This window comes from Otolemur garnettii, unplaced genomic scaffold (assembly GCF_000181295.1).
Source record: "Otolemur garnettii isolate 467f Iridium unplaced genomic scaffold, OtoGar3 scaffold00004, whole genome shotgun sequence".
In the NCBI taxonomy this organism is placed as follows: domain Eukaryota; kingdom Metazoa; phylum Chordata; class Mammalia; order Primates; family Galagidae; genus Otolemur; species Otolemur garnettii.
The window spans coordinates 22,938,158-22,958,032 of NW_003852399.1; the positions used below are offsets into that span (position 1 = coordinate 22,938,158).

Genomic DNA, 19,875 nt, shown 5'->3' on the forward strand with positions numbered 1-19,875 from the left:
AAATTGAGAAAGCCGTATTCTTTACCTTGGATTTCTCCCATACATTTTTTTCTTTTCCTGTCTGCTTATGCTTATTGAACAAAGAGGAAAATAACCAACCTGCAAACTATTACTTAAAAAAATTAAAAACAGGTGTGGCGCCTGTGGCTCAGCAGGTGGGGCGCCAGCCCCATATACCGAGGGTGGCAGGTTTGGCCAGCTAAAACAGCAATAACAAGTGCAACAACAACAACAACAACAACAACAAAATTAAGAGCAGCTAATCATACTGAGCTTAAGTTTTTTTTTTACTACTGGTAATTTTATATTATAAGGTGGATATTTGTTAATGTCTTTGGCTCACCAGCATTTGAACCCTCTGCCTCAAAATATCTCCATCCGTCAGTTGTAGAAGTTAAAATTGTCAGGTGTCCTTTTTCTAGCCTACTTTGCAATTAGGGTATGAGCACCTGGTCAAGGCACTGCTTCCCGACACTTTGAATCTGAAGTTACTGAAGCAAAGAAGCAGAGAAATCATAATGAGGATGGTGGCTGGAGCACACAATTTCCGGGAGTGGTCCTGCAGTAGGAGGTAGTGAGTCACCACTGGTTCTGAGAATGTGCAAGCTGAGGTATCTGTGGCAAGCAGCAGTGGTAGTTTGGCAGGATTAACCATTCCACGGTATGGTTCTGGGCATCATTCCTAACCTCCAGCCCAGGTTTCCCAGCCTTCTGAGATTGATTCTATGATCTATGCAGTAGCTCTTAGCAAACAAGAGCTCTTAGCTATTGCCTCCTTAAATTACCAGCATTGATTTCTTTTGATTACAACTAGACACCCTAAATGAAACATACCTCATGCATATTTCATATAACTTATTGTGGAAAAATATATTCCTAGTTTATATGAACATAAACAAACACAACTTCTAGGTGTAGAATGCATGACATTCAGGCACCCTTGTACCTGCAAGAATGGAAATAGTAATTTTTAATAAGTATGGTCCCTTTCAGCTCCACTAGCTTCTTCCCATTCCATGATATGAATGTGGAAACCAACAAAGTACTTGTTCATTGATTCATTTGCTACATATTGTTGAATACTGACTAGGTGTAAAGCATTGTGGGAAATAAGAAATCTGTGTAACAGATGATCATATAATTTTCAACTATATGATCTTTCAATTTAGCAGGTGAAATAAGGTAATACACAAATGACAATCCCAGGCAATTATGTGCTAAGTGCTTTAGGAGTAGTTTTAAGTATCAGAGTTGTTTTTTTCTTCAGAACTTTGTGAATATTAAGAATGTTTTAGAATTCTGCACTGTCTAGTAAAGGTAATCATTAAACACATGTAACTCTTAACCACTTGAAATGTAGTATGAATGAGGAGCTAAATTTTAAATTTCACTAATTTAAATAGCCATATGAGGCTAGGAACTCATATATTGGATAGCACATATCTAAAGGTTCAGAAAAGGTAAAAATATTTTAAAATTAGAATAAAAGGGAATAATAAACATAATAACATTAGTTCACTACATTTCTCCAAGACAGGTATTATTATGTACATTTCACATAAAAAAAGAAAACTAAAGCTGAAAGAAATTGAGTATCTTGATTAGGTTACATAACTAGACAAGGTGGAGCCAGCGTTTCAAATACAGGTCTGACTCTAAGCCCATGTAGTTTTTCCTCTGCAGAATAAATGGGATATGAGCTGAATTTTCAAGGATGAAGGATGTACACACAGTGACAGAAGGAGAATAGAAATAAAGGAATAAACAAAAGTTTTCTAAAAATGTGGAAACTGGGCAGCACCTGTGGCTCAGTGGGTAAGGTGCTGGCCCCATACACGGAGGGTGGCAGGTTCAAACCTGGCCCCAGCCAAACTGCAACAGCAACAAAACAAGCCCAAGAAGAAGGGGAAAGAGAAGAGGGAGGGGAGAGGAGAGGGGAAGGTAATTGGTGGGACCACACCTAAAGTGCATTTTAATGGGTACATGTTAAATCTACTAAGTGTAGAATATAAATGTCTTTCTTTTTGGCCGGGGCTGGGTTTGAACCTGTCGCCTCTGGTATATGGGGCCGGTGCCCTACTCCTTAGAGCCACAGGTGCCGCCCTGAATATAAATGTCTTAACACAATAACTAAGAAAATGCTGTGAAGGCTATGTTAACCAGTTTGATGAAAATGTTTCAAATGGTATATAAAACCAGCACATTGTACTCCATGACTGCATTAATGTATACAGCTATGATTTAACAACAACAACAACAAAAAATAGCCGGGCGTTGTGGCGGGCGCCTGTAGTCCCAGCTACTCGGGAGGCTGAGAGGCAAGAGATCGCCTAAGCCCAGGAGTTGGAGGTCGCTGTGAGCTGTGATGCCATAGCTCTACCGAGGGCAATAAAGTAAGACTCTATCTCTAAAAGAAAAAAAAAAAATAGGAAACCAAGAGCAAGTTTTATAGAAATGCCACTCTTAGAAGGTATAAAAGTCAAACTATATGTAAAAATCAGATTATTAAAGACTTTGAATGTTAGGCTAATTATTTAGGAGATGGGAATCTACTGAGGTTTTTGAAGAAGCATAGTGTCAGGATTAAGATGGTACTTAAGTTGGGTGTTGTGGCTTGTGCCAATAGTCCCAGCTACTCCACAAGCTGAGGTGGGAGGCTCACTGGAGCCGATGTGTTCCTGACCAGCCTGGGTGATAACAGTGAGACCCTGTCTCAAAAAACAAAACGACACCTTCCCCCCAAACTATAACGAAAGAAACAGATCAAGATGGTATTTAAAAGAATGGATATAAATATCAATTTATATTTAAAGGGACAGTGAACTTGGGTTGGAGTAGAGATAGAGAAGGTAGAAAGAGCAGTTGGGAAGTGACCCATGAATCTGAAGGTGAGATAATGTGTCCCAAACTATCAAGGTGACAGTGAGAATGGAAAAGAAGAAAGGGAACTGAAAAAAGTTGGGAGGAAACCATTTCCTTGGCAGAAGGTGTCTGGTCCACCTTCTGTCAATAAGTGTGTTTTGTTTGGCCCAAATAATGTTTAAAAATTAGTTTTTATTCAAGTGCCAACATTTTAAGATTTAAAGGTTTTAAATAAACAACCAGATTTATAGCTTCTTTTGGGGGAAAAAAGAAGAGTGAATCTGCCAACCTTGGGCTGATGTTCAATTTAGCATCAATGAGCTGTTCCTCATTCCTTCTGGATGGGTAAGCCTTCCCCAGCTCTTCAGAGTCCTTGTCCTTCTCTTTTGTCTTACACCTGTCCTACTTCACTAATGTATGTTACCTTCCTAGCCTCAGATTTACAAGAACAATAATGAAACAACCAATCACTTTTTATTTTATTATTTTTGAGACAGAGTCTCACTCAGTCTGCCCTGGGGTAGAGTGCCGTGGCATCATAGCTCACAGCAACCTCAAACTCTTGGGCTCAAGTGATTCTTTGCCTCAGCCTCCCAACTGGCTGAGACTACAGGTGCCCACACAATGCCTGCCTATTTTTAAGAGATGAGGTCTCACTCTGGTTCAGGCTGGTCTTGAACCTGTGAGCTCAGGCAATCCACCCTCCTTGGCCTGCCAGAGTGCTAGGATTACAGGTGTGAACCACTGCATCTGGCCACAATCACTTTATTTTAAATAGCTAAATTCCTTTCATTAGACAAGATCTAAATCTTAAAAAAATGATACTTTAATTCTCTTGTTTTTGATAATCCAGACAAAAGCAGATACCTTTGGCAAAGTCTGCAAATGCTTCCCTTCCCAGCTGCCCACAGAAATGCCTTGTTGGCAACTAAATTGACATACGTTGTTTTGCCTTTTGGTATTGAATTGAACCAAGCTGGGTAAATGAAATCTCAATTTGGGGAATTCGGGACTGGGAATGAGTAATCCCAGCACTGTGAAGCTGAAGAGGGAGGATTGCTTGAGCTTATGAGTTTGAGACTTGTCTGAGCCAGAGTGAGACCCCAACTCATGAAAAAAATTGAAAAAACCCAGCTGGGAGCCACGGGAAGCGCCTGTAATCTCAGTGGCTTCAGGAGGCAGCAGGACATTCACAGTCTGAATCTGAGGTTGCAGTGAGCTATGACGCCACTGCACTCTGCTCAGGGCACAGAAAGAAAAAAAGAAAAATTTGCAGTGTGGGTGGAAGTCTGACAGGCAAACCTGAAGGCCACTAGCTGCCATTTTCTACTGGCTACATGGTCTGGGTAACAGAGCAGGGGAGAGAGCTAGGTGCTGAGAAGGAACAAAGCAGCCAGGCAGAGATGCAGGCAATGGCAAGAAATGGAAAAAGAGTGCTCATGGCTTCCCAACAGCCTTGGGGATCCTACTTCAGCCCCTCATGAGGTCTGGTAGGATTTCTGCTTACAGGTTTGATAAAGCAGCTTTGCATAAAGCATTATTCACATTAAAATAAATACCCTGTTTTCATTTTTATGTTAGCTTTAAATGTTCAAATAATCTTATTATAAATACATAGCATTAGGTAAATCTCCCTCCTTCCCAACCAAAAACTATTACCACATTAGATAGAATAAATATATAGGATGGTCTGGTCTGACCCATATTAAGGACCTATATAACAACAGAGAATATTTACATTAAAACACAGTCCTCAGTAGGAATGAGATGCTGCTATTTCAACTGTCTAGTGGGTTTCTTTTGTAAGTCATTATACATAAGATGTCTCTATAGGGAAACTCATTTCCTTTATTGGTTTTGAATTTGGTGAACCTGCTAAAGGGTGAAAGCAAATTGGGGTTTTACTTAAGTTTTAAATTACTTTAAGGATAATATTTGAACATGCAGCAGTGAAAGATTCTGAATCTTAGATTAATATTTGATAAGCATTGAGTGGAATTGTCCCTTTTATTTTTCTTAATTCCAAAATCTTTGCTTCTACCTTACCTGTCTAGAATGCAAATCTAATATAAAAATATTGTGCTGCTATTGAAGATCTATGGACTTATTTATGAAAATTTGTTACGTGTACCCAATCATAATCAAGAAAAAAAAATATCCCCTTTAAAAAGATCCACAGCCACCTATAATTTTCTTTTCTTTTTGAAACAGAGTCTCAAGCTGTCACCCTGGGTAGAGTGCCGGGACATCACAGCTCACAGCAACCTCAAACTCTTGGGCTTAAGCAATTCTCTTGCCTTAGCCTCCCAAGTAGCTGGGACTATAGACACCCACCACAACACCTAGCTATTTTTTAGTTGCAACTTCATCGTTGCTTAGCAGGCCCAGGCCAGGTTTGAACCTGCCACCCTAGGTGTATGTGGCCAGTGCCCTGCCAACTGAGGTATAGGCGCTGCACCATCTATAATTTTCTATCCATGTCCTGCCCCCATGATGGCTTTGTGAAAATACACAAAAACTGTGATTGCTACATTTTAAAAAGTCTAGATTACATATTACATTTTAGAAAAAGAATAAATATAGTGGATGGATGGTAGTCAGTTATACTGATTTTCAGTGTGAAAAGAATAGTAGAAGTACATACTGATGTTATTAATACACACGTAATACTTACTGCATTAGGTAAGACGGAGAATTTTTTATTCTAGTGGAGTATGGGCAAAGTTCTTATTAATTTAAATCAAATGGGACTGATTATTAAGCATTAAGTGTAGGGCCGCACCTGTGGCTCAAAGGAGTAGGGCGCTGGCCCCATACCCGAGGTGGCAGGTTCAAACCCAGCCCCAGCCAAAAAAAAAAAAAAAAGGAATTAAGTATATTATTTACTATATACAAAGATTAGAATAAGATAATGTCTCTTTATACTCTTTTTACCAGATGAATGGCCTCTAAAAGAGTGAGAGTTAAATTAGGTCTTATTCCTAATCAATTTAGTTCATTTTTATATTAATTCCTCACAGCTTCACTATCACATGTAAAGGATCTATGTTCAGTTTTCTGATGATTTAAAGACTAGTCCCATTTTTCAGTTTTCCTATAATTTAATTTTGAAAATGGTGGCATGTAAATGAAATTAAGTAAGTTAATTTATCATTTAAGTAGTATTAAGTTAATAGGATCTCTTCTGTATGATTGCCAAACCATATTTGCCATTTTTCTACATTACACGGCCATAACCAATTACCCTTGGATCTGTGGGTTGTGGTAACATTTCCTTTGAATAGTTTTTCTTTCTTATGTTTGTATGTAATGTTTAAAAATTCTATACAGTAACATTCTATATTATGAAGGTAGACTCAATGTTGGGACCAAGTAGTTTATATAGTAAAAATGATTCTTATCTCAGAGGATTCAATGACAAAATAAGCAAACATAATTTATAAACTGTTAACATGTAAGGCACTATTATTATTTTTGTTTAAAAAAATAAATTCAGATATTCTGAAAACAGCTGGAATATGCTCCCCAGGACAAGGATGCCAAAAAACCCTCTAAAAAACAAAAACAAAACTGCAAGTATAAAAAAACAATGCCACAAAGACCAGTCAACAATCTTTTTTTTTGTTTGTTTTGAGACAGAGTCTCAAGCTGTTGCTGTGGGTAGAGTTCAGTGGTGTCATACCTCACAGCAACCTCAAACTCTTAGGCTTAAGCAATTCTCTTGCCTCAGCCTCCCAAGTAGCTGGGACTACAGGTGCCTGCCACAATGCCTGGCTATTTTGCTGTTGTAGTTGTCACTGTTGTTTGGCAGGCCCAGGCTGGATTTGAACCCACCAACTCTGGCATGTGGCTGGCTCCCTAGCCACTGAGCTACAGTTGCTGAGCCAACAATCTTAACTTACTTTGCTCATGGGCATGTCCCTTTCATCTTCACTAATGTCAACTCCACTGAGATTTATAATCTATGATCAAGTTGTTTAGCTTCTCTGAGTTTCAGTTTTCACATATGTAAAATGAGGAAAGTAATTTCCTTAAATAATTACCATAAATGAAAGGATTGTGGCCCATAGAAGGTGCACAATAAATAACTTTTATTATTATATTTGGTCTTCGAGGCCTTGGCACATTATAAGACAATATAATATAACAATAAATAACACATAGAGTAGTTAGATTATAAACTCCAGAGACAGCTGATGGATCTAGATCCTACTTTCATCACTTGCTAGTTAGCTGTGAATTCTGGGCAAACTGTATGGAAAGTATGAGGGAGGCTACTGATACCAGCTGGGTTCATGAGAAACAGAGTTTTCACTGACACCTGAATCGATGTTTAACTCTCACTTTCTCGAGGTACCCTTCTGTAACTCCTAAATTAGGTTTCTTATAATCTCCAACTGCACCATGTCTTGGCCTTCCCAACACTTCTCACAGTTATTATTAAAATAGTTATTCTATTTCTGTCTGTATTTCCATTAGACTGTAAGCTCTAAGAGGGTAGACAGCATATCCACCTAACTCAGAGATTCATAGCTATGATCACATCAAACATTAATAAATATTTTTGAGTGAATGAATGATGAATGAATGAAAATAATATTGTCTCTCCATAGACTTCTCAGCACCTTTTGTGTGGAAAGGCGTAGGTAATGCCTATGTATGCTATATAAGAATGAACTCTGGATATGGTACTGGGAGGCAGGTGCATTTGCAATTATCTACCTATTGCATATTTCTAAAAAGACTAGCTTTAAAATCAGACTGGCTTACTGAATTGATCGGTAAATTTAGCTGAATCACACTGGTTAACAGAGCACTGCTCTCAACCTGCATGAAAATCATACAGAGGGACAAATTTACTTTCTTTATAAATGATAATGGGTTTCACAGTTATGACTATAATAACATATTCCTGAGTATGTTATCCCTATGACTTTCAAATGTCCTGTGTGGGTGTCTTACTAGAAAAAAATTATAGAGAAGCACAGCATCAGGCCAATGATTTCTAAGTGTCATAATTCTGTAGGGTATGTTGAAATATCTCCAAAAATCTCAGGACTTTCAAAATGACTATAAGCCAGTGGAAAGACCTCTCGTTTATGAGTCTTCTCCTTAGTTACTAGTAAAGACCTATGTGGTTAACTTTAAAAAATGCTGTATTCCATATAACATCTTTTGTCTTGGCAACTCAAGAAGCCATATTATGGGACAGAAATCTGTTCCAATTTCCCATTTGTAGATGTAGGAATTTCCTTTGGGATTAGTCTGTATGAGCCAAGGGTAGGCAAATGTACTTTAAATTGTGAATAATTTTCATATTTAGGTAAGTTTCTTTTGCTGTCTCCAAAAGCCTTTCAGGATTATATTTTGTAAATCCAATAATCCTAGTTATAATTTAAAGAAAAATGATATCTAAAGCTAACTAAAGACTGAAGACTTGTGTAAAACTTCAAAGTTGTGCAATAGTTCATAATAGGTATGAAATAGGTATTTCAGGCATACCTGTTTAGTTCTAGCCTCACTGCTTATTAGGTATGTGAACATGGCCAAATATACACAAATAATAATGTAGTACTGTTTGGAAGCTGAGTGCATAGGTTGTGTTGCTAACTGCCTGAGTTCAAACGCTGACTCTGTTACCTACTAACTGGGTGACCCTGGGCAAGTTCCTGAACCTCTCCCTGACTCTTTCTTCATTTGTAAAATGGTTGGGATGCCAAATGTACTGTCTCATCAGGTTGTGAGCCTGGAAGAGTACAGAATACTAGCTAATGATAAGTCCGAAAAGTTTCAGCTACAATTACAATTATGTATTTACTCAATTTAATATATCAATTTATTGACTTACTTTTACTAGAATTTTAAATATTTAATTATAGAAAACAAGTGAAATGTACAAACAAAAACAGCAAAGGACTAGTATGAAAATTAAGTAATGTTTATATAGGGAAGGACCTTACTGCTAAACCTGGGTTGATTTATATCAAATTGAGATTGCAACAAGCTAGAAAAAACCTGGGTAGCTCTAACTAACAAATTAATTTGAAGACCACATTTAAACATATTATTAATCCTCCACCCTCCACTTTTTTTCCTCCCTTCAGGGAAAATTGGGGAGGGAGGGGAACTTTATTTTGGCCTGTTTTCATAAGCAGGTCTCAAAATCAGACCTCACTACATATCTCCTGAGAAAAAGTCATTGACGTTCACAGAATAAAGGCAAAACAAATCCTATCACAGGATTATCATACAATAACAGGGTTAACATCACAATAACTTACTGTGGATATATGTCTAAAGATGAATAGTTTGAAAATAGCATATCAATAAATTAATAAATAGTATTTCAAATGTTGGGAGGTCATTATTTACCACTTAATTCTCACTTTAATTTATAAATTATATTTTCAGTATTGTTAAATCTTACAGGAAAGTTTTCCTCAAAGAAAATAGATGTACTGTTATTCAAAACTGTATGAAGCACTCTAACCACCTGGTGAAAAGTTTAAAATGGCGAGTCCTCCACATTTTTCCCCATTAGCTTAAATGCAATGGAGCCACTCAAACACCAGAGACAGACAATCATGGCAGCTTCATGGCATCGCGCCTTGTGAACAAAATTTCAAGGGTCCACAGCACAATCTCGCCTTGTATAATCAACCCTCCTGTAGGGGTGAGGAACCTGCCGCCTCAAGGCCACAAGTAGCCCTCCACCAGATCTCCAAGTGGGGCCCCTCCGCCGAAGCCAAACGTCACAGAAGGAATCTCTTTAATAAAAGGATTTATTCTGTGAAATTTGGATTCAGTCAAAAGGCCGCACTCCAGGATCCCAGAAGCCCACATGTGGCCCCATGGATGCCATTTCCCCACCCAGCGGGGAGATGCCCTCCTCAAAGTTTTGCTGCTGCCTTTGCCTTTAGTTTTCAAGTATTTCTGTCTTTAAGGCCAAACGCTAAAATCCCGACAGAGCGGGGTGCATCCAGGAGGCACCTTGCCTCCCGCCAGTCTACATCCTCATACAACTTCCAAGCACTTGCTAACGCAACTTGACTATTTTCCCAAGTGGGCGCCTGCAGAGCTCTCCAAACACCCGGTTAAGCAGAACTCCGCTCAGCTTGCGCGCTCCGGGGGACTCGCCCCCCGCACAGTCCTGGAGAGTCCAGGGCTTAGGGCACTGCACGTGGCATCCTCTCTGACCCAGCCAACCCTCCGGCCACCGACTCTCGGAGACTTAAACAGAGACACCAACTACGCGGGCATAGGTGTCTCACCTCCTTCTTCCTCCTCCAGAGAGTTCATGCAGGGAAAGTAACCGGCCAGCGCCTCGAAGGAGGCAGAAAGGCTGCTCCGGCTCTGGGAGCGCTGCATGGAGCGCCCCGCGGCGCCGGCACCCCCTAAGCCCTGCCGGCCCATCTTGGACGAGGACCCGCTTTTCCCGCGGTACAAGATACGCGGCGTCTTGGCGGCTGGAGGGCGGCGAACGCGGAGGTTCCTGGACCGGTGAGCCAGGGGCCGGATCGGTGCCGCAGGACCCTAAAACTCTGGCCCCCGGCTCCCGGAGCCGCCCCGCAGCAGACGCGGCTTTCCCGGCTGCCAAGACCTCTACTTTGCTGGGAGGGGTTACAAGGAGGCGGTGGCGGGCGCAGAAGCGGCTGCTGGCAGTGAAGTCTCGCCCAGGAGGGAGCTGAGGATCCTGGAGGCTGGAGCTGCTGGTCTCGCCCTCCCCTCGCAGGAGATGCTGCTGATGCTGTGGTCCCCGCCAATCAGCGGCCCGAGGGGAGGTGGCGGCGCGGCGGTGGCACCTCGGCGGGGCTGGCAGCTCCCGGGCGTGCCTCAGGTTTTACGTAGCTGCCCCACGTAGCTCCTGAGAGCTCCTCGTCCCTCCGCGTGGTTAAGGAAGTTTAAGTTGAGCATCTTTGATACATAATATCGCAGGTAAATTTTTAGTAGTCACTTTCTCTTTCCTCAGCTTCACCTAACAATTAACTCTCCTCAAGCACAGACAGGCAAGTAGTATTGACATTTTCTTTCAGTATTAACACACGGGCTCCCCAATTTTTAACAAGTTTCATGAGAACCTACAATTCAACTTTTTAAAAACTCTCTTTATTAAAAAGGTAAAAAGTCAACAGAGAGGAAAAAAGGGCTTTTAAAAAATGAACTGATAAACACCAATACTGAAAAAGCAAAGTTGACGGTCTATATCAATTTTGCTTTAATTTCAGGAATTTTTAATGCTTTCTTTCTCCAAGGTAAATAACCTGCTGCCCATTGTTGCTAGGAATGACGACAAACATTGTAAGGCTTAACATCTAAATAAATGGTAACATCCTCTTAACATAAATTTGGAAACAAAGCAGACATAGTAGAACAAAGCAGTTCATAAGTAACATTACAGGACGGATGCTGCAAACACAAAATCTCTATTCCAGAACATAAAGCAACTTTAATCCCATTTCACTAGGAGTCAAAGGACTGCCCCACTTTTTGTAAGCTGAGAAAAGTCACTCAACCCTTGAGTTTCTCTAGCTATAGAGATTGGAATGTCAAATACAAAGATTCCAGTCCGAATCACTTCAAAGCATGATTACTAGGTGTGTTTAGTAGGGGATTTCAAAAGTGTTTAGTAAAATGTAAATTGTACAATATGAAATGGTTCTTTTATTCAATGAATATTTCCCAGGTACTATATATGTACTAGTTTTTTGCTTGATGGACTGAAAGATCCAAATGCTCACTCAATTAATATTAATTGAGCTCTTAGTATAGAGAATTAGAATTTTAGAACCAAAAGGTGTTTATCGCAAGTTATCTAATATTTTTAAAAGTATGGGTCACAATATTTTTTTTGTGAATCATGAAAATAACTTACCAGGTTTTGCTTAGCACTTAAAAAAATAAAATGAAATACAATATTGAATTTCAGCTCATGTGGTTAGTGCATGAATTGCAGTATTATTTCATGAATATGTGTGGGTGCACGCATGTACAGAGTTATGATGTACAAGGTGCTTCTCACTTTTGAAAAAATATAAAAAACATGAATTTATGAAATTATAAATAAATTTATAATTTCATTAATTCATGAATTTATGTAAAAACACTTATTTTATATAAAAAGAAATTTAGATTGAAGAGTAAAACATTTTATTTCCAGGAATACTTGTCATTTTCTCTTGGTCAGAAGGAGTGACACTAGCGGCTTTCAAATCTTTTTTATATTTACCTTCTTTTAAAGGTAGGATATTAGGATATTTGCCAGAAGAAGACAAAGGATAACAAGAGGCAACAGCTGTTGCCATACAAATCCAATTATGTTTGGAGAAGGTGTGGTTTATGAGTCAGATCCTCCTAAGACATAAGTTACTTGGTTAGAAAAATTTGAGTACTTTTTAATAGGATATTCCTAACTTCAGATAAGGAGGAAAGTATCCAGAAAGAGGGACTGGGACTGTCAAATCTTAAAGAAATAAATTGGGTGGGGTGGATGCAAACCTTTGGTTTGGTACATAAATGATAACTATCATTGGAAGTCATTTTGGAAAGGGATACCTTGCGTTTCTTCTAGTAGCTTCATAGGGTTGGAGAGTCTAGGAACTAAATCAGTCAGTAGGCTTGAGCTGCCTGGGTCCTGCCTTCCCTGTGCCAATGACCTGGCTTCAAGGTGCCAAGAGGTCAGTCTGGAGTAGCCCAGGTGCATCTATTTGGACATGAGCGTCACTTCTCTCCTGCAGTCGCAGGACAAGTTTGTCTTTGGAAGCTTAATGGTTTTTTGTCCCCAGGATCTTATAGATATACATGAGGGACAGAAAAATGGTACAAGGAGGAGTAGACAGAATGAGAGGGAAAGAAGGAAGCAAATCACCGTATTTAGGAGAAAAAAGCATTAAATAAAGTGCTGATATACAGGTACCAGAGAGACAGACCACAATAATGGCCAGAGACTTCTAGTCTTGAACAATAGCTTGTGCAATATGCTGATCTTACTGAGAAAATTTAGAATTCTACTTTTTTCTATAAGATGTACATAGGAATGTATAATAGATGTATAATAATGTCATTTAAATAATATTTCTGGTTTATATATTTTAATATATTGATTTACTATTCCTTGTTCCATTCTAATACAAGTAGTGTCACCCCCTAAGGAATTTAAAAAATGTACATAAAAATAAACTACTGATTAGCCTGTAGCCAGGCATTCCTCCCTATCAGAATATGCATATTGTATATGTAATTTTGGATGTAGTTCTCTAATAATAGGCAACTACATAGTTTTATTATATAAAAGATTCCAAGTCTAGAATCATTATAATCCCCTATTCCAAATTATTATTATTATTATTTTTTGCAGTTTTGGCCGGGGATGGGCTTGAACCCACCACCCCCAGTATATGGGGATGGCACTCTACTCCTTGAGCCAAATTATTAACTTTTTTATCAGCCAAGGATAATTAGAGAAAAAGTAAGTCACAAATATACACAATATATTGCCTTCTAAAAGCAAAAGATAGCCTTAAAAAAGAAAATCATCTTTTTGAAGATAAACAGATATAACCTGCATACACCATAGTATGTTACATGTATTTGATGAATATGTACTAGCACATTTTATAGATTATGTTAGATATTTTATGGATATACTATACTTCAGAATTTATAGAATGCATTGCACAAATTTTACCACTTAATTCTTATATAAATCATGAGAGAATGCCATCATTATCTCTTTGTAGACGAGCAAATAAACCGTATTAAATGACTTGCATATCTAGAAAGTGGCAGAGCAAGACTCAAACTCAGATTGTCTGATTTCAGGTACACTGCCTTAGATACCATATTACAGATGTCTTATACCACATATATAAAAAATAGGTGGTAGATATGATTTGAACTTAACAGTAAATTACTTGGACAAAATAAATAAATATTAACAATCCATCTTTAAAACCATAATGCTTATTCTAACTATATACCAATGTTAAACGTATATTTGCCTTTTATCAATGTTGCAAAACTATACATGTATTTTGATCCCACCAATTCTAACAAGGATAGAAAGTTAAAAGTTGATTATGTATATGTGTAATAGTTTTTAAAAAATCACAAAAGTTTTATAGTATGCTAGATCAGTATACACCTGAAATAGAGGCCCGGTCATTTAGGTAAATGCACAAAAAGGTTGTTACATGAAGTAGTTATCTGCTGTCTAGAGCACTTTAGTTCTATTAGGAACACAGTTGCACCTTTGGCAGGCTGGCCCATTTCTGTTCTAGAAATGATCCAGGTGATGAGGAGGAGAATGCAAACTGATGGTTAGTACCAAAGGAAGGGCAGAGAAAGTAAGCCCTTCTTGTAAGTAGTGGAAAAAATAGGCAATAAGGCCCAGAGGTGAATATGCTAAAAAAGAAAGAGAAAAAGAAATAGTTACTTCTTCACAATTTGTTTTCCTGTTAACTCAGAAGAGGCTGGTTGCTTAAAGAGACAAGAATTGCTCAGGATAAGGTTATAAACCAAGTTGCAGACTGAAATAACTTCTTTCCTCTTGATACATACTTGTTCTTGGTAACTCAAGGTTTCATTAGTTGTGAAGACTGATGTAAGAATCTTTTCAACTGATATAAATTACCTTTGTCTCCTGAATCATTCTTTTTTATAGCAAATAATTCTATGCTAAACAGAAATACTTGTGGATATATTTTGGTTTGGTTTCTTGAAAACCAACTCTTATAATTATACATTATTTTACTTTATTTTTATTTTTCGTTGTAACAAACTATTTTTGCATTTAATTTATGTCCATTAAGTTGACATTTCCATACTGACTTCAGTTGCTAAAGGTATGTAATAGTAGGCTCGGCGCCCGTAGCACAGTGGTTATAGCGTCAGCCACATACATGGAGGCTGGAGGGTTCAAACACAGCCTGGACCAGCTAAACATTAATGACAACTGCAACAAAAAATAGCTGGGCGTTGTGGTAAGCGCCTGTAGTCCCAGCTACTTGGGAGGCTGATGCAAGAGAATCACTTAAGCCTAAGAGTTTGAGGTGGCTGTGAGCTGTGATGCCACAGCACTCTACTGAGGGCAACATAGTGAGACTCTTTCTCAAAAAAAAAGGTATTTAATAGTATTCGACAATTACCTTTGACCTAAATACGAAATACAAAATATACAAACTTGTCCCCCACCCCAAGTTTTATGTCAACATGGTACAAATAAATTTTAAGCTTTTCTGATTTCTGTTTCCAAAGTATTTTGGTTTTTACTCAGCAATTTTGAAAGTGAGGAATAGATGTTACGTTTTAGTAGCCAGCAATCTAAAACTTGCACAAAAGTTAATGAAGTCAAAAGATATTTAGAGCATGAGAAGGCAAAAAAGAAAAATTAAATAATCACCATTTTCATTATTTCTGCAATTAAATTTATAGTGATATTTGCCCTTATCTCAGAATATACCCATGGAAATAGCACATAAATTTATTGATTAGGGTAAAAAAATAGTGATAATAATTGAAAGAGGAATGAAGGGGGAAAAATCCTGAAGATCATGAATCATAAAAGGAAAATAGCTAGATAATACAGGAAAAGAATATTTGGACTCTAATATTAATTATGGCCCTTCATCATAATACTAACAGCCAACTTTATGTTCATATATATTAGCTCACTTCATTTTTATAAACCTGCTATAAGGTGGTTACTCTCATTATTCCCATTTCACAGACAAGACAATTTAGGCATATTATTCAAAAATATTTGTTGAGCACTCAACACATGATAGGCGCTATTCTAGTCACTGGGGATACAGCAAGGAACAAAGATGGGCAGAAACCCCTACCCTCAAGGAACTCACACTCTGGTGGAATAATGCTAACACTTATATCTCAGTTATAATAAGTGAGGGTTTTTTCTAAATAACTTCATATATGAGCACATAAACTCATTTAATAAACATATAACCCTATGAGGTAGAAAATATTATTAATACACTAATCAGATACATGAGGAAACCAAGACAAAATGAGGATGTCTCTGGCCCAAGATCACAGAAGTTATTAAGAAATAAAACCAGAAATAAGCCCATGAAGTCTGATCCACAGCATTCTAAAGTAATTTGTCTAATATCATAAGTAGCAAACGCAGGATTTGAACCCATGCCTCTGACTCCATAATCCATACTTGTAAGTGATAAGTGACACAGTTTAGGAGAACCTACTGAGATTAGTAATTAGGCAATAGCACAGCCAATAAAATCTGTTTTTCCATCCAGAATAAGAGACTTTTAGCACGGTAGTTCTATTATATGGTATATTTATAATTTATATAAATATTTATATAGCTATCACTAGGAATCTAAAACTCTTACAGAAGGTCCTCAAGAAGTTTTAGGAGTTAGTGTGTGGATATGACTTCAGCCAAAATCACATGAACAATTCAGCCTCCAGAAAAGACAGGAAATACACATTCATGAGATTTGCAATTCATTGGTATTTATTCACCCATAAAAATATATTTCCAAAAATGAAATAGAGTCGATCATAAGCCAAAAATTTGGATACATCCAAAATTTAGAATGTTCATACCTTCTATATACCATCTGTATAAGTTTTAAAATCATGTGAAACATCATTTTAATAAAATTCATATAAAAAGGAAATACTTTATTTCATAGTTAAGATTAAGTATGATCCAAACACAGATTGGATAGAAGGAGAGACATTTAGGGAAACCTGTTAAGGGCCAGGGTAGAGAAAGGTACGTAAGATACCATTATGTTTCAGTCATTTAGATAGTTCCTTTACTAATGTATGATGGCCTACAGTTTCCTTCATTTATTCAGATATTTATTAAGCATCATATGCCAGACCCTTTTCAAGGATCTTTGGGTAAAATATACACAAAACATGGGCTTGGCCCTCAAGGATTTCAGAGTCTGGTGGTAAGAGATAGGGAGGAAAGCAGACAAGAAAAGCAAATAAATGCAATATTGTGGCATATTTGTTGTAAGTTTTAGGTACTTCAGTGACCTAAAATAGAGAATGATTAACTCTACTTAGATGGGTGAAAGAAAGCTTCACAGAACAAGAGATACCTGAACTGGACCTTGAAGGATGTCTGGTAGGCAAAAAATAGGGATGAAGGAAATTAAAAATAGAAGTCTCTCTACCCTGACCATAATAACAATTATCTATGCCTATTTTAGATCTTTGAAAATGCATAAGGGTTTGGGCTTCTCATGAGCGCTCTCATTTTCCCAGTCTCTCTAGGGCAGTGGCAGTGGCAATGACAGTTTCCAAGTTTGACAAACTCCCCACTCCAGCATACTGCTCCACTATTCTAAGCAATGCTCCAGCTTTGTGATAACCTTAGACAAAGACTTCATAGTAATGTTAGAATAACATCCTCAAACATTTTAGAAAAAAGAAGAAACATTCTTCTACTATAATTTCTTTGGAATTCTAGAGGAACATCACCTAGGATCTTCTCATATCATTATGAGATAAACAGCACCTTGAAATTTTGTGGGTGTAAATATTGCACACAAATATATGGCAAGATCTAAAATTTTATCTAAGTTTCAGGTACCAATGCTAATAACTTTATGCAGTATTTGTAAAAGCGTGTGTATTTAAACTTCGTCATATTCATTCATTTTCCATTTATTCATTTACTTGATTAATGTGACTTGATTAATATTAGGTATAAATAGAAAACCAAAGGATTCCCTTAATCACAATTAAGTCTATGTCCTATTTATTCCTATTTTTTATTTTCCTTTGGTGGCTAAGCTTCGTATATCCATTGTAAGATATATGGCAATAAAGACCTTTTTATTATTACCATGCTGTTCAACTAAGTTATATATTGGTTGGATATAAGTGGTTATTCTGCTTAGTACCATGCTGATGGAAAAATAGAAATTTTAACATTTTTTATAGATGTTTTGATTTGACTGTCCAGTTGACTTTTCAAATGGCAAACACTTTATTTTTCATTATATGCATGTATGAAGACACAAGATTTGTAACAAAGCTACCTACATGTATTAAAGACTGAGAAGAGTGAGGTTTCTATCACAGCATTTAAAAAAAAACCCACAGGATTCATAGCATATTCGGAGAAAAAGAGCCCATGAAAACATTCATGACATACAGATCTAGGTCAAACATCACCTAGATTGGTTATAAGTGAACTGCTGCCTGCAGGCGGTTCTATTTGTAGCTCAGTACATTTGGTAAACAGTTAATATTGTGTGCAAACTGGTCAACTCAAGAACCAAACTAAGCAACTCATCATCAGCTGACTCCTACTTAGGGGACTCTGTGTTACAGTGGCCTTTCACTAACAATTCATCTGTCTCATTAATATGAAACTTCACAGGAAATAATGCAGATGAAACATATTTTTCCCCTAAAATTCAATTCAAAATGGTTCCATATAATGTGCTTCCTTGGCACTCCCACAATGAGGTGGGTGGCTCAGGTCTAACAAGACAGAGGACTATGTCTCAGTAAGAGGCAGAAGTGTGGTGTAATTCAGAAACTTTCTCATAAATACAAGTAGTTACAAAGAGAGGCGACCCAGTATGTGCTCTAATCAAGGGAATATGCCATAATGCTTCCTGACCATTGCTATATAATCTGAATGTCAACATGGCAACACCTTACAACTTGCAACTCAGCTTACTAACGGAGTAGTGTTTCACATTGGTTTTGCATACTAGCCCCCTTCCCCATGTTTCACAACAAACTGTGAAAAGACATTTGGGGAGGAGCCAGAAGTCTTGATCCATGATATATAGCCTAAAATATAACCAAGTTAGCAAACCCCAAAGCCATTCAATTTGCTGTGAGTCTTCTGCATAACACTGTCTGTTCATCCACACATTCATCTCCTTTCTATCTGTTTGACAAATACTAACTGAGCATTACTATTTCTTAGATATTTTCTCAGCCTGTGAGTAAAATGATGAACAAATGAGTCCTTTTCCTCAGGAAGTTGACAGACATTTACAAATAATCAACAAAATTAACTCATAATTATATTAGGAATACTATGAAGGAAAACCACTGTTCATAAGAAGACTTAATTGAGACTGGCGTTTGGGAAAGTCAGAAGGTAGAAGACTTTTCTGAAGAAGTTCCTTTGATTATGAGACCTAAAGGATAAACAGGAGTTTATAGGTAAAGACAGAAATGAATTAGAGGTCTTTCAGGTAGAAGGAACAGCGTGAATGAGAAAAACTATCATACCCCCCATACTCAACCCTTTCCCTAAGATTAGCTGACGAAAAGGTTAGTTTTCTGCCTTCTACAGTCATTTAAAGAACTGAATTTTCTGAAGTAAAATTATCATAGCAGAGGGTGAACAATCCCTTGTCACCCTTCTCAGACAGTGTGCCTCAGTCCTTTGTAGAGCTGAAGTTCCACTAACCTTATGCTTAGATCTGAGTCCCATCTCAACTTTACTGTGTCACTCTGGCAATTACTCTGATCTTTGATTACTTGGGACTTATCCAAATCATGACCCCCCTATGGGTGAACTTTCAACATGAATGACAGAAGGGAGGTGCCCTTCTCTAATTTAAGCTCCTCTTTACCTCCACAAAATTACTTCATTTGTATTAATAGAAATTTTTGTAAAAGAAAACAACCATTTTTCTCCATAGTGGAGTCTGTCAAGAAAAATGTAAAAGAATGTTGGAATCTAAATAACTCTAATGAGAATCTACTCTCAACATGTATTCATTTCTATAATGCTCCTAATAATTATTTAAAAATTGTACAAATTATGTTTTCTATGTTTAAAAATTATACTAATGAAATAATTTTTGACAGTCATGTCAACAACAGTGTTTAACATACTATAAGAATACCTGTAAAAACTTTTCTGGTTCCTATACTAGGCTTTTCCTATGGCTTAATTTTAAAGGTTTTAGATATTATGTCTGCCTAATACATAAAATTTTGTTTTATACACTTTCTCCCAAATATTTTTTTTTTTTTTTTTTT

General features: G+C 37.4%; 1 protein-coding gene across 34 annotated transcripts in view; it reads right to left on the reverse strand.

Moving 5' to 3' along the window:
* Positions 1–19,875, reverse strand: part of RIMS2 (regulating synaptic membrane exocytosis 2) — a 597,279-nt gene that overhangs the window by 19,619 nt on the left and 557,785 nt on the right. Inside the window, exon 1 of one of the 34 annotated variants that reach the window (XM_012809718.1) lies at positions 10,134–10,575. The exons of the other annotated variants lie outside the window; for them this stretch is intronic. Within the exon in view, the coding sequence (XP_012665172.1) occupies positions 10,134–10,275 (142 nt within the window). The 5' untranslated portion in view covers positions 10,276–10,575. Of the gene's footprint in view, positions 1–10,133; positions 10,576–19,875 lie in introns of those variants that run through there. 34 annotated transcript variants of the gene reach the window in all.